Below are 15,447 nucleotides of genomic sequence, written 5' to 3'. Positions count from 1 at the left end.
AATAATTAAGATTGTTCCATTTCTACCAATAGATCCCCTTTAATCCTGCACACTGCTCCTTTAAAAGCCTTTCTACATCCATTTATGGCTCCCTGTTGCTGTGGAAATGAGGCTTGTGTGCACTCAGCTCCACAATTATTGTGATTAATTGAGCTGTCAGGTGTATCTGAAGATTTATAAAACCGAAAAGAGTGTGTATACATATTTCTTGCTTGCGTGCACACAGTTTGGGTTGTGCATTATGCATCTGGCTGCAGGCCTTTGCAGGACTTATAGATCTCATTTAAATACAGTCCAATGTATACTTTTGCTTTCTAGGAAAACTGAGCCAAGGTTATTTATTCGAGCGTGGGCTGAGCTTCTAAAGTTGACTTAAGGCAAACCAAGCCTGAAAATCCTCAGCTAACACCCCCCGCCTCACCTCATCCCACCCCTTCCCACTGTGCTAGTTACAATCATCTCCTAAAGACCCATTAGCCCACTGCTAATGGTCAGTGAGGCGGGCGCAGCATCTGAGCATCACCATTGGGCCAGCTGGCCACCTGGCAAAGGGACAGCATGAGGGGTGGGCTGAAGGGAGCTGGCCGAATAGGAGCAATTAGGAACGCAGGCTGGATCTGGCAGAAGGTGCACAGCGACGGGCGGAGGGGGGGCGGCCAACAGGGAGATCAACTCAAAAACACACAAATGGAGAGGAAATGGAGAAAGAGGGAAGCAGGGCACAAAGGCACGAAAACAACTGAAATCCCCTTGTTTGAATGTTTTCCGGAGAGAACTGGCAGAGAGCTGTGCTGTAGTTACCGTCCTGATAATAGTGTGTGAGTGCTTTAACACAGCACTGATGCTGCTATGTGCGCAATTATTTTATTCTAAATCTCATAATTTGTGTAAAGGGTTATTACTACCTCATTACAAGCTGCTACTTGATGTTTATTAGGTACTTACTCCACATAGATTTACCACGATACACACGATACAGATTGCTGTAAAAAAACAGCCAAATTGTGACAGTAACATACTGTTTTCTATTAAAAAGGTATTGTACTGTAGAAAACAATGCATTCTGGGCAATATTTGTAGGTAGCTTGCCGTTTCCCATAATATAATAATATGATATAATATAAATATACAGTACTATGCAAAAGCCTGTTTTGATAACGGACGCTTTTATTTTGAAAGAATGAAAAGAGACTTCCTGTCAATCGTAAAACTAACTATGTTCTAAGTCTCTTCTTGTCCACATTTTTAATGGCTGTACTTTACTTAACTAACTCATTCAGTATATGGTATATTATTATAAATTACTGAGGTTACAGGAAAGACAGCGCTTAATTCATAGTAATTGGCTTTCAGACAGTAATATGCTCTATTTACAAAAAATGACTGCATTGTATACTGCAACAATATTGCAACTAGCTTCAGCACTATACTGTGTTTTAGTTTACTGCAAAAATCAATGAAATGCAGGATTTTACTGTAATTCAGTATGTGGTTTTATCGCAGTAACATACTGTAGAATAAATAACAGTAGAGGAACTGTAACATTAACAGTGGAATGCATTGTATTGCATGTATTTTACTGTTAATTTACAAGACAATTGTTTACAGTGTCGTTATAAAAAATATTGTAACATTCTACAATTACATAATGTCATTTAACAGACGCTTTTATCCAATGGTGGAATGTAACTAATAAGCACATTTACTCAAGTACTGTACTTCATTTTGAAAAATGGCTGCCACGGCAACCAGGGTCTGAGTTTGACATGGCCCAATATCCAGTTTTGTTTCCAATATATTTATCAACACATCTGCCAAATTTGGTGCTTTTATCACAAAATGAGCAAGAGTGAGTTATGATATATTGAGCTATGTATATTTCACAATATTTTCACAATATAACAAAACAGGGGAATAAAACATTAGAGGTCGTTATTATCAAGGAAGGATTTATTTATTAAAAAATTAGATCATTGCTTTCATTTACAGACATATATTCAATAAAAAATTATACCAAAATGGTTAATTTATTAGGGAGAAATGAGAGGCACATTGAGTGTTTTAACTACATGATTAATTAAACACATACATTGAAATTTTCACTGATGTTACAAGCAGCTCCCATTATTCAGACTTAGAGATGATACATCAGGAAGATTTAATATATATATATATAATATTAAAAGTTCTCTGAGTGCTATGAAGTGTGTGTGCTCTGATATCAAAGTAGCAGCTGGAATTGAAACTTTATGTACCATCTCTCAAAATCAAAGGTTATATCAGAGGTTTTCCACAAGGTTGTTGATTAGTAAAACGCAACAGGAGGATTCGTGTTTTCCAACATGTTTGTCCTAGAAATTGCGTCTCAGAAGACAACGAGTTCGCTCAGGGTCTCACAGCTTGGCCTTGCCTGGTGTGATCTGCAGGCTCTGCAGCTTCATAGCCATGCCCATGTTCCCAGTGATCTTCAGTTTCCCTTTGAAGAACGCCTGCGGACAGGAGTGAAAAGGGAAAAGATTAGAAGAGCGCTGTTGGTCATCTTCAAATTGCCCTTTAACCCTCTGAACGACAAGCAGTGTCAAGGCTTTTTTCTTTAGCTCCTGTCACATCCTCCTCCTCTCGCTGGCCTCATTTTATACTGCAACATATATCTATCTATCTATCTATATATATATATATAGATAGATAGATATAGTCCTGCACGTCTAGAAACAACACAGTCGTGGATAGAAGAAGTGGGGAAAAATTTTTTTTTTTTTTAAAACATCTTGTGTGCAGTAAAACATGGTTGTAGATCCAAAAATCTTAAAAAAAGAAAGAAAGAAAGAAGGAAAGAAGAAAAGAAGAAAAGAAGAAAAGAAGGAAAGAAGGAAGGAAGAAAGAAAGAAAGAAAGAAAGAAAGAAAGAAAGAAAGAAAGAAAGAAAGAAAGAAAGAAAGAAAGAAAGAAAGAAAGAAAGAAAGAAAGAAAGAAAGAAAGAAAGAAGAGAAGGAAGGAAGGAAGGAAGGAAGGAAGGAAGGAAAGAAAGAAAGAAAGAAAGAAAGAAAGAAAGAAAGAAAGAAAGAAAGAAAGAAAAAAAGAAAGAAAGAAAGAAAGAAAGAAAGAAAGAAAGAAAGAAAGAAAGAAAGAAGGAAGGAAGGAAGGAAGGAAGGAAGGAAGGAAAGAAAGAAAGAAAGAAAGAAAAAGAAAAACCCCAAGTTACATTTCTGTAATCTTTTTTTTTCTATTATACAAATTTTTTTCCAAGTGCCCACAAATGTGAAAAAATGCGGACTCCACATTTCTTGACCTCTCCTCTCTGCTCTGTGTAAGCAGCCTGCAGTTCCACTCGTCTCAGCCAACTAATTTAATGGGTTCTCCGTTATACTGAGGAGCGCAGAAGTTTTTTACAGGAACTGGTTTGTGCTGTTAGTGGTGTATTTTTTTTTGTTGCAAAAATTTGAGCCTTAAAAAAAAAAGAACTGAGGGTTAAAAAAAAGTGATTTTGATTGACTATAACTATAGTGGGGCGGATTAGCTGAACAATCGTTCACTTTGTGATAAAAGCATGAAATTTGGTAGATGTGTTGGTGAATATGTTTCAAACAAATCTGGATATTGGGCCACCTCAAAAGCGCCCCCTAGTGGCCGTGGCAGGCATTTGTTATACAAATAAATCAATGATGAATAAAAACTGCCCTTTTAATAATACAAACTGGTGATGAATTGTATATTGTTGGAAAGCTTGATTAGTCACCTTTACAACGAGGTACAGCTTGTAAGGATCGTGCATTCATTGAATCAGCAACGGGGCTAAACGTGTGGGTAGCAACCCCCAAAAATGTGCATCCCCTGTGGGGCGGATTAGCTCAATAAATCACAAGAATTGTTTATTTTGTGATAGAAGCACACAATTTGGTGGATGTGTTGGTGGATATGTTTCAAACAAATCTGCATATTAGGCCATCGCAAATTCGCCCCCTAGTGGCCATAGCAGTCATTTTCTTCGTTGAAATTACAAAAAATATTTAAATTATTTCTTAAAATATTTAAAAAATTGAAACTAAATATACAAACGTAAATTAAAAAATGTAAATACACATATTAAATTAACAAAACTCCAGTTAAGCACTCTTTCAGTTATTTTTCCTGCCCCACCACAATCGGGCTAGCCATCGAGCTAGCTAGCAAATGAGCTAGCTAGCATTTGCTTCCTGGGACAGGCAGTGCAGTGGACTGTCCATCAAGGTATGTCTAAATATTTTATTTCACCTGTTATAATTATGAATAAAATATGCTATGAACATCATAAAGGCTAAAGAGAAAAACAATCATCATGGGCCTTGGCGGAAAAGTAAATTAGCAAGATAGCAAAAATAGGTACTTAAGCTAGCTAGTTAGCTTGGAACATGTATCAGTGGCTGTTGGGTGTGAAAGCTTAATAAGACACTGTTAAATTATGTCCTGTGGAATGTGGACATCCCTTTCTGCACACACACACACACACACACACACACACACACACACTATATGTAATGTCTCCTTTGCCCATGTGGTTCTTTTTTTCTTTTTTTAAATGTATTTTATAACTCCATCACAGTTAGTCAGGCGGCTTAGGACCAGATTTGAGAAGAAAGGGACACGCCGGACAAAAGCACCAAAATTTTGCAGATAGGAGACGGCAGCCATATAAGCCATAAGTCTATGAGAACCAATATATCTTCCAAGCCACTTAGAAGGTCAATCTTGGTGTCAAAATATACATTTTCTGGGTCAAAGAAGCTGGGTTAAAGCTATTGAGAATATCACTGGATGACTCACTGTAAATAATTTGTTGATCAAGATCTGACATGAGATGAAAGCGTTCCCTTGATTTTTTTGAGCAGTGTACATGGCAGCTAATCCACACTCTCCTGTGAACATAGATTCCAAACAGTTTCAACTCAGGATACCCTGCTGCAGCACTTGAAGTGAGTTGCCCAGTCTGAGTGAAAATGAACATATCTATTTGATCAAATAATCATCTAGTGATATTCTCAATAGCTTTAAATGATTCCTGGACCCAGAAAATGTATATTTTGACACCAAGATTGACCTTCTAAGTGGCTTGGAAGATATAGCATTTCTCATAGACTTTATATGGCTGCCATCACCGCAATCTTGATGAAGTGGCTCCTACTAAAAATTGAAACCTATAATGATAGAGAGTATGTGGAAAGCTAAGCCGCCTGACTAAGTCACACAACTCAGTACAAGGATTTTGCCAGAAAGAGTAACCTGCTACAAGTAACCCTAGTAGAATTTTTAAAATGTATGATTTTTTTCTCTGTCTAAATGTGTTTTGTTTTTATTGTTGCAGGTCATACAATATTGAAAATTATTTTTTCTTTTTAAGGAGCAACAGAAGAATACAAGCCAAAGAGGAGGCCGTAGCCTGTGAATGGGAATATCAAGACCTAATAAAATGTTATACAAAGTTAATGTTCTTTTCTATGAGACTGTAATAAAGCTTTTGTCACTTTAACATGTCTCTAAATTATATATTTTTGGTGCTGAAAACGTGAAACAGCAGCTGTAGGGTAGGCAAAGCATTCCTTGCCAGTAACCACCGGCTTTTAAATGACCATTTTTAAAAATGGCCGCCACAGCCATCAGAATTTTTTTTGTGATGGCCCAATATCCAGATTCATTAAACATGTATTCAGCAATGACTGTACCAAATTTGATGCTTTTATCACAAAATGAACGATTGTTCAGCTAATCCGCCCCACTACACAGGGGATGCACATTTTTGGGGGGTGCTACCCACACGTTTAGCCACGTTGCTCATTCCATGAATGCACGATCCTTACAAGCTGTACCTCGTTGTAAAGGTGACTAATCAGGCTTTCCAACAATATACAATTCATCACCAGTTGGTATTATTAAAAGGGCAGTTTTTATTCATCATTGATTTATTCGTATAACAAATGCCTGCCACGGCCACTAGGGGGCGCTTTTGAGGCCCAATATCCAGATTTGTTCGAAACATATTCACCAACACATCTACCAAATTTCATGCTTTTATCACAAAGTGAACGATTGTTGTACAATATTGAGCTAATCCGCCCCACTACTATAAGATTTGGCTGTTTTTCCTACAGATCTACGTTGTCATTTAGCAGACGTTTTTATCCAGAGCGACGTACATTTGAGAGATCATACAACACAAGCAAGGATGAAGTCAAGAAACAACACAAGAATAAATGGTAAATGGACCTGCACATATCTATCGCTTTTCTACAGACTGCGCTCATTCACCCGTTCACACACACATTCATACTGGTGGCAGAGGCGACCCTAAACGGTGCCACCTGCCACCAACCCTCCGATCAATGGGTGACCCTTCTACCAACTGAGCGACTTCTGGCCAAGGCAAAACCGTACCTCTCTCCTAGGGACCTGGAGAAGGTTATTCATGCTTTTATTTCAACAAAACTAGATTTTTGCAACTCGCTGTATGTAGGTTTAGACCAGCGCTCATTGCGACACCTACAACTTGTACAGAATGCTGCAGCGCGTCTTTTAACAGGCAAAAAGAAACGTGAACACATAACTCCAGTTCTGGTCTCTCTACACTGGCTTCCTGTCCGTTTCAGAATAGATTTTAAGATCCTGATGTTTGTTTTTAAAATTTTAAACGGATTGGCTCCAGTTTATTTGACCGAACTGATACAGGTTCACAGACTGACTAGAGCTCTGAGGTCTGCAAATGAGTCAAACCTGGATGTGCCTAAATGCAGCTAAAAACAAAAGGCGATCGCTCTTTTGCAGTGGCTGCCCCGAAGCTGTGGAACAGTTTACCGCTGCATATCCAGTCATCAAAAACTTTGGACAATTTTAAATCTTCTCTTAAGACTCATTTTTTCCCCCAGGCTTTCAAACCTGTGTGAGAAGAAAGTTGTTTCTGTGTGATGTATTGCACATCTCATGTAATATATTATTAGATCAAATTGTCTTTTATTTTTATTTGTGAGTTTATTGTTATTCAATTATGTATCCTGTATTGGATTGGATTTTGTTGTTGTTATTCAGTTATGTAAAGCACTTTGGTCAACCTTGGTTGTATAAAAGGTGCTCTAGAAATAAACGTGACCTTGACCTTGAGCCACAGCCGCCCCAAGCAAGAATAAGTGGCATAATTTACATTGAGTCCTGTTAGGACGTAAGTGCTTTTAGGACGCAATTGCAGGTTTTTTTTTTGTGTGTGTGTGTGTGTGTGTGTGTGTGTGTGTGTGTGTGTGTGTGTTGATTATGTGTGTAGGTGATCAGTAAAGAGCTGGGTCTTCAGCCTCTTTTTGAAAATTGAGAGGGATTCAGCAGTTCATATGGAGTTTGGAAGGTTGTTCCACCACCGGGGCAGAAGCGTTTGTCACAGACGATTCTTTCAAGGACTAAAAAAAGGATTTACATTTTTTTTTTTTTTTTTTTACAGTTTGTAGCTAAGATAAATTGTGTAATTTTGTCACGCCCGGTGTGTTGTACAGTTCGGAGGGTGCAGCAGCGTATAAAATGATTAAGTGGCATCCAGCAGTGAGATTGCAGACTGCAACCAACTGAAAACCTCATATAAGAGATTCATTGAAATGATGAGAGTATATCATGATGGCTGCAGGGATCAGGCTTTTCCCAAGGCGAGCCTTTTTAAACCTTATAGTTCTGTCTTTTCTTACATTCGTCCCTCTCCGAGAAAGCCCACGATGGCCTTGAGGTAAAGTGGGAACACAAAAGGCCCTCTCTAGAGCTGCTGTTTGGTTTCTCCGTTGTGGGATCCTACACGCAGGCTCCAGGATCCTTGCTCCAGGATCCTTGCTCCCAGCTCCACAATGGCTGAGATGAATAAAGCGCTAGATATGAAGTAGTTCCCCCTACAGCATACACACTGGTCCTTCTGTTCATACGTCACTAAAAGATTAATCTCTGATGAACTGAAAAAGAAAACCCTGAACATTTTTTTTGCAAACATAAATTGAATAAGAGTGGACAAGATGCTTTTTAATCATGTGTTGTGTTAACTGAAGTTTGAGGCTATGAATAGAGCTCTTACCCTTATAAATAAAAAAAGAACAGGTACAGATATTCATTCATTCATTCATTCATTCATGTTTCAACGATAATGATGATGATGATGTTGATGGTGGTGATGATGATGAGTTTAATATTGACGATGATGATGTTGTTGTTGATGTTGTAGACCTTTGTGGTTGCCACTTCACCTGGAATTGCCTTCTGTTGCACTATTGTTTTTGTTTTGTTTTGTTTTACTTTTAGAAAATTATGGAATGGACTAAATGATGAAATAAAGATGTGTAATTCTATGTTAGTTTTCAAGAAGACTTTAAAGTCTAAAATTATCAAGGGTTACAATGAAATTTGATTGAATTTGATTTTGCTTTTGACACAGATTTCTCTCCTAATAGACTGGACTTCAGATTTAAGACTTGGATCAAAGGGGGGCTTACTACCTACGGCACCTTTGTAAATAAAGGAACACTTAAGAGCTTTGAATTGCTACAGCAAGAGCATGGACTACAACGTCAAGATTTCTATAGGTATCTCCAGGTTAGACACTACTTTCAGGAAAATATAGCTAAGGCAATAGAAGGGCAAAAGACAGGTATTTTAGAAGTGTTCAAAGGAGCAATCAATTCATCAATTTGCAAAAAGGTTGTATCTAGATTATACCATGTGTTACGCCAAGCAAGTCCAGACAACACTCTATATATTAAGGAGAAATGGGAAAAGTAAGGTAGTATTTCAATATCTGAAGAAGAGTGGGAAAGCATATGTAGACTACAATGGGGGACAACATGTTCCAATGCATGGCGAGAATATAGCTGGAAAAATTTGTCCAGATTTTTTATAACACCATTGCAACAAAGAACACAAATACCTAGCACAGCATGCTGGAGGGCCTGTGGAGCAAATGAGGCCAATCACTTTCATGTCTTCTGGGATTGCCCAGTACTAACTCCATACTGGCGAGAAATACACTTCCACCTGGAAGCGACTTTCAAAGTAAACATCCCATGTAGGTTTGACACCTTATACATAGGAAACATCTCATTTGACTTATGGGATCATAGAGATAAAAAGTTGTTACTTATACTTCTGGTGGCAAGCAAAAAAGCAGTCTCAAGAAGGTGGTTAAAACAAGACCCACCTACAATAGGAGAATGGCTAGATGTGGTCCATGATATATATACAATGGAAAAGTTATCCTACTCCCTCAAAATCCAGACTGACAAATTTTCTAGAATATGGTCTAAATGGACTGGGTATGTTGATCATATAGGCTTAAGATCAGATTTTGTTTGAGTATTTTTTGTTTTTGTCTTGTTGTAATTATCTATGTGTATGCATGTCCCTTTTTCTTTATTTATTTTCTTTCAGAGAATTAAAGTGAAACTCCCTCTTATGTTCGAACTGTTCATAATGTCAATACATAAAAATGTTAAAAAATTGGGCCTGGGAAGAAAACTGATGTTGATGTATATCTATGGGTACAGAATGAAAATCCTGATGGTTATCTTTTCTATGATTTAGTTTTGTTTTCCTTTATTTGCTTTTCCTATGTATCAGGAACCTGTACATATAAGAGAAATTATTTATTTTTTTTTATTTTTTTTAAGAAGGGAAAATATCCTATGTTGTATGTAACCTGTTGGCCTCAATAAAGAAGAAAAAAAAAAAAAAAAAAAAAAAGAATTTGATTTTTCAGTTTAAGGTATCATGTGTTTTGTAACAATGTGAATTATTCAGTTAATGTAATGTATATAATGTATACATGTAGATGGTACAGGAGAGGCAAAAATAAGCCTTTAGTGGGGCTTCAGCCTATTCCTTTTTCTGTTGCTGTCTGATGGATTCTTTTGTAAAAACATGCTTTTATTTTATTTTTTTGTTTTTTTAACCGAAATAAAGCATTCATTCATTCATATATTGAGGCTGTGATCTGTTGTATGTATGTGTGTAGGAATGTATTGTTTTTTATGTCTTTTATACACCTAGACTTCAACCAAATTGCGCAAGTTGGGACAAATAAAATATACTTGATGTCTCTGTGCTCTTAGTGGAAGACAAATGTGGGTGTTCTGTATGGGCTTAAATATGTGACACCAGAAACTGAATTTGAATTATTTACAGTAGTGTTCAAAATAATAGCAGTCCAATGTGACTAACCAGATTAATCCAGGTTTTTAGTATATTTTTTATTGCTACATGGCAAACAAGGTACCAGTAGGTGCAGTAGATTCTCAGAAAACCAACAAGACCCAGCAATTGTGATATGCAGCTCTTAAGGCTGTGCAATGGGGCAATTAGTTGAAAGGGGTGTGTTAAAAAAAATAGCAGTGTTGCATTCAACCAGTGAGGTCATCAATTTTGTGAAAAAACAGGTGTGAATCAGGTGGCCTCTATTTAACCCATTGAAGCCTGGAAAGCGTTTACGTCGTTTTGTAGTATTTGTATATGCTCTCAAATACTTTTTGAATTTCATTTCTATCTGCTACAGAGGATGAAAAATCTATTATTTAGTAGAAGAGTTCACACTTTTTTTTCCCAGAATTTTTCCAGAATTTCCAGAAAATTAGAGGCTTATTTTAAAATCGCCCAGCGGTTTTTCAGGCCTCAATGGGCTAAGGATGAAGCCAGCACTTGTTGAACATGCATTTCTCTTTGAAAGCCTGAGGAAAATGGGTCGTTCAAGACATTGTTCAGAAGAACATTTTTTTTTAATTAAAAAGTTGATTGGAGAGGGGAAAACTTATAAAGAGGTGCAAACAATTATAGGCTGTTCAGCTAAAATGATCTCCAATGCTTTAAAATGGAGAGCAAAACCAGAGACAGGTGGCACGTGGTTTTCTTGATAATGATTTTGGTTAATTACCAAGAAAACCATGGAAAATGTCTAGATATCATCTCTTAAATTAAACTCTTATCAGCTATTTTTGTTGTTATCATTATATTTGTCCAAACAAATGTACCTTTAGTTGTACCAGGCATTAAAATGAACGAGAAATTGAAGAAAACAAGGGTCTAATATTTTTTCTCTGACTGTTTGCGTTTTATATTGTATATATGTGAATTAAAACAACAAGAAAAAAGGCTGCAACAGTTTGATCTGCTCTGTGCTGTTGGCTGAAACATTAAGCAGAGTCACTTCACCTGCGAATAACCTTGTAAGTACACATCTCAGATTCTGCAACTCTTCAATCTGTTTTGTGCCAAGCACGAACCAAGTTTTCCCTTTTTTGGTGGTTAAGATTTTTTTTCCTCTTGTTGCTGGAGCAGAGAGTCTCTACAGTAGGTGGTCACATCCACCTGTACAGTCCTATCAACGTGCTTCTGTCAAACGCAGCCTATTCACACCAACATGATGTATTGGTGCCGTTGGTTTTGTCTGGAGGCGTCAGGCTGTCAGGCTGTCAGGCTGTACTGAACACACCTTTTAAAATAAAGATCCATCCAGGTTCAGACGCTTGCAGCTTTGAGCCCCTAGCTAGCACTTGGGAAACCTAGCACAACTCATTATTTTTAATAAGCTCCACCTTTTTTATTCTGTTCACATCCAATGTGTGGCAACACTTCAGAAGCCTCTGGCCTTGGTGCTCTTGGCAGAGTGGAGGTTGTAGAAAAGCTGCATAACAACCACTGAACGGTTAAGAATGTGTAAATAAATACCATAAAAAAAACTAACCAAAATAGAAGAAAAAATGACATGAGTCAACATCAATAACATTCTCTTGGCAATTCTGTAGTTTCCTAACTCTGCTTGTGGGGCTCCACTCCCTCCACGCTGAGTTGGAAAAGCTTTTTGCATAAGTACAGCGAGTCTTGCCGCGTTGCAAAGTCTTGGTTAATTGGCAAATTTTAATTGAATATGCATCTCCAAATGTCATCCACGTAACAGTTATGGCTAGCTAGCAGACAGTGGATCCCCCGCTCCGACTGGTCAGAAACAAAACTTTTCTTTTGTTGGGTTTTGTTGGTATACTATAAGTCATATTGAAATGGAAGTTAGAGTATCTTTAGCTTCTTCACTGGGATCTAATTCCTAATGATATACAGTACAAGTCAAAAGTTTGGACACACCTTCTCATTCAATGGTTTTTATTTATTATTTATATTTTCTACATTGTAGATTAATATTAAAACAAACCAGAGCTATGATGGAGAACATATGGAGTAATGTAGTAAAAAAAAGTGTTTAACAAATCAGAATATGTTTTACATTTAAGATTCTTCAAATTAGCCGCATTTTATTTTGATGGTCTCGAAACACATTAAGAAGGTAAGAAATTCCACAAATTAACTTTTGGCGAGGTGCCCCTGTTAACTGAAAACCATCCAGGTGACTAACTCATGAATCTGACTGAGAGAATAACAGAAGAGTGCAAAGCTGTCCTGAAAGCAAAAGGTGAAAAATTCTGGTTTGTTTAACCCTTTGTTTTAACCACATAATTCCATATTATGTGTTCTTTCACAGTTTTGATTTCTTCAGTATTAATCTCAGTGTTTCCTCTAGGATTTTTTTCAGAAGCGGGGTTGAAGGGTTGTTTGTCTCCTGGGTGTCCCCCTCATGTAAATATCAATCAGCAATTTAGGCTACGTTTACATGATGACGGTCTGAACAGAAGACGCAAAAGTGGCGTCGCGTTTTCACTTTTTATTCCTCGTTTAGACGAGCATTTTCAGGAGGAAATCTGCTGCATACGGTGACGCAAAAGTGTGTGAATTTGATTGTATGCAGCCAGGCGGCATCACTTAAAGCGATAAGAGCATCTTTGGGCATGCAGAAGTTTTCACGCCACACATTTTCATCAGCTACTCCTTCCACAAAGTTCTCTACCATCCACTAGATCTCCCAGGTCCACAGCCGTCTGGCTCGCCTCTGACCAATCGGTGCATCCAAAATGTGATAGGGGTTTTTACAGATCCTTCTCTGTTCACTAATACTATCTGTACATATCCTGTACATTTGGTGGAAAGACTCTTGTAAGTTTATTAGAGCTGCCAGAGCAGCTTGAAGGTCCGACACATGGAAATAATCCCACGTTTGTTTATTTTCCTGTACTGGAGCATGTATGTGACGTAAACGCGTACGTGACGTGAGCAGATCTGAGTTTTGTGTCTTGGCCGTGTAGACAGACACGCTACGGTGGAGCAGATTCAAGTTTCACACTCTGGAGGGTGGTTTCAAATTTTTGCGTTTTTAAGCCCCAAAAACGCTGTCACCATCTAAACAAAAGGCACTTCCGATAAAATATTTTGTTGTTTTTACCTGCAAGCGTCCTCGTGTAAACGGGGCCGTAGAAAGTATAAAAAAAAGACATTTGACTGCAAAACAAGCTTTAGAACCAGTGTTTCCCACAGGATTTTCTCACAGCTGTGGCTCAGTTAGTAGAGCGGGTTGCCTCCCAGCCAAAGAGTTGGTGGTTCAATCCCTGACCATGGCAGCCTACATGTCGAAGTATCCTTGAGAAGATATTGAACCCCAAATGGCTCCCGATGCTGCGTTCATCGGTGTGTGAATGAATTCCCAATGGTGGCAGGTGGCACCGTTTAGGGTAGCCTCTGCCACCAGTATGAATGTGTGTGTGAATGGGTGAATGAGCGCAGTCTGTAGTGTGAAGCGCTTTGAGTGGTCGCAAAGTGACTAGAAAAGCACTATATAAGTGCAGGTCCATTTACCATTTACACTATGACACTCTACTAAATGCAACCATTTCCCTTATTTCTTTATAATTTGTAAATTCATTTACCCCACACCCATCATAGCTTTCTGTGGGCAGTGTTTCAGCTGTATTTCTACTCTTAACTGCACTCCCGAGTCTCACTGCTCCTGAGTGTGTTTCTGTATGCAGTGCTGCTCCACATGAAGGCAAAGATGTGAAATTGTCAGTTGGACACATCTTCACTGGCAGTAAAATATTCATAAGATGCATCAGTGTCAGATGCAATTTGTAATAACAAATTAGGAACTAAAGAAGTGTTAAGAAGTCATACCGTTTGTGCGTTCAACTTTCCGGTCATCAGATCCAGAAGATCCACGTCACTCATGGCCAACGTGCAGTCGGCCGTTTTACCTGAAATAAATAAAAAATGACTTATTTTTTATAGAATCAGAAATCCATAGTAAACCTCATACAACATCACTGGATATGCACTCTTATATTTATTTACTTGGTAACATGTTTTATTTTTCTCTCTTATTTTTCTTTTACTATATAAATGTTTTAGAACTTCATGATGTTTTGCCTATTCATCTTTTTTATTTTCAATTTCCATTTTTTCTATCTATTGAATTATTGATGTACCTATTTATTTTTGATTATTGTGTAATATTCTGCTCGTACGTTTTCTTGTATAACATGTCTGTCTTCCATAAAACTAAAAACCAATAAAAATATTTTAAAAAGTAGAATGGCACTCAAGGCAAATGGTGCATTCAATTGCTCCTCAGATAATCCCATTTCCGGAGTTGAGAGGTTGTTTTTTTTTAATAACTGAGAATAACTAGTCATAATGTGAAAAAAACACTTATGGTACAAAGAAGATGTGTTGTAGGTTATTATTCAGAGCATTTAAACAACAAGATGATGACGTTGTTTCCAGTATTTGCATAGAGAGCCATGAAACATGACCGGAAAGTCCTTTTTTCCAACTGGTCTTGAAGCAAATTAATGCACCACGAATGCTCTTTCTCAAAATGTCTATGAAAATGAAAAAATATGTGTGGATCCACCCGGAAAATCACATCACTTCAATTTTTTCTTTTAAAAATGGACTTAAGATGCCCTAAAAAACACAGTGTTCCTTTCACAAACATTCATGAAAAATAAGCTCAATGTGCTCAAGAGGGAAAAAAACAACTTACATGACGCATAAAAGGTAAATGTCCCCACTATGCTGCTCTAAATAGAAAGCACTCAAGTGTACACTTGGCATCTGGATCAAACTTTCCATTAGAGTAAATACGTTGATAGATTTATGAGGAAAAAAATGAAAAAAACTAGTGTTTTGTCTTTGTCAAAGAACCTCAACACACAACAGACGCCACCCAGAAAGCAGGGGATGCTACTTGGAAACGTTAGTGAAAAGTTGCATTGCAAAAACCAAATTTTCCCGGGAGATGTAGTTTTTTTCGCGGAAAAGACGTCTGTTAGTACGAAGTTACACTTTCGCTTTCGTTCTCATTTTATCTCTAGCTATTTCAGTAAAACACTTAGACACAAATATTTGAACTATTGTAAATATGCTTTTTGATGTACATGCTGTGTGTTTACATACTGTGCATTTTATTTTATTTTTAGTTATAGTTTATAAAAATTTGTCATGAACACACTCATACTTTTTCTGTGGTTTGAAAGGATTTTGTGCAACTTTTTTCCATTTACAATTTTGAGGGATACAGCTATGACATTTCTGT

At 37.5% G+C, this 15,447-nt stretch overlaps 1 protein-coding gene across 1 annotated transcript in view; it reads right to left on the bottom strand.

Annotated features, from left to right (window-relative positions):
- Positions 1-1,929: 1,929 nt before the first annotated feature.
- The window catches only part of scp2a (sterol carrier protein 2a), a 48,226-nt gene continuing 34,708 nt past the window's right edge, over positions 1,930-15,447 (bottom strand). Inside the window, exons 15-16 of the mRNA XM_059344308.1 lie at positions 14,025-14,104; positions 1,930-2,489 (exon numbers count right to left, since the gene is read on the bottom strand). Coding sequence (XP_059200291.1) covers positions 2,394-2,489; positions 14,025-14,104 — 176 coding nt within the window. The 3' untranslated portion in view covers positions 1,930-2,393. The remainder of the gene's footprint in view (positions 2,490-14,024; positions 14,105-15,447) is intronic.

This window comes from Centropristis striata, chromosome 11 (genome assembly GCF_030273125.1).
Source record: "Centropristis striata isolate RG_2023a ecotype Rhode Island chromosome 11, C.striata_1.0, whole genome shotgun sequence".
Classification (NCBI taxonomy): domain Eukaryota; kingdom Metazoa; phylum Chordata; class Actinopteri; order Perciformes; family Serranidae; genus Centropristis; species Centropristis striata.
This window is presented reverse-complemented; position numbering and strand designations above follow the sequence as displayed.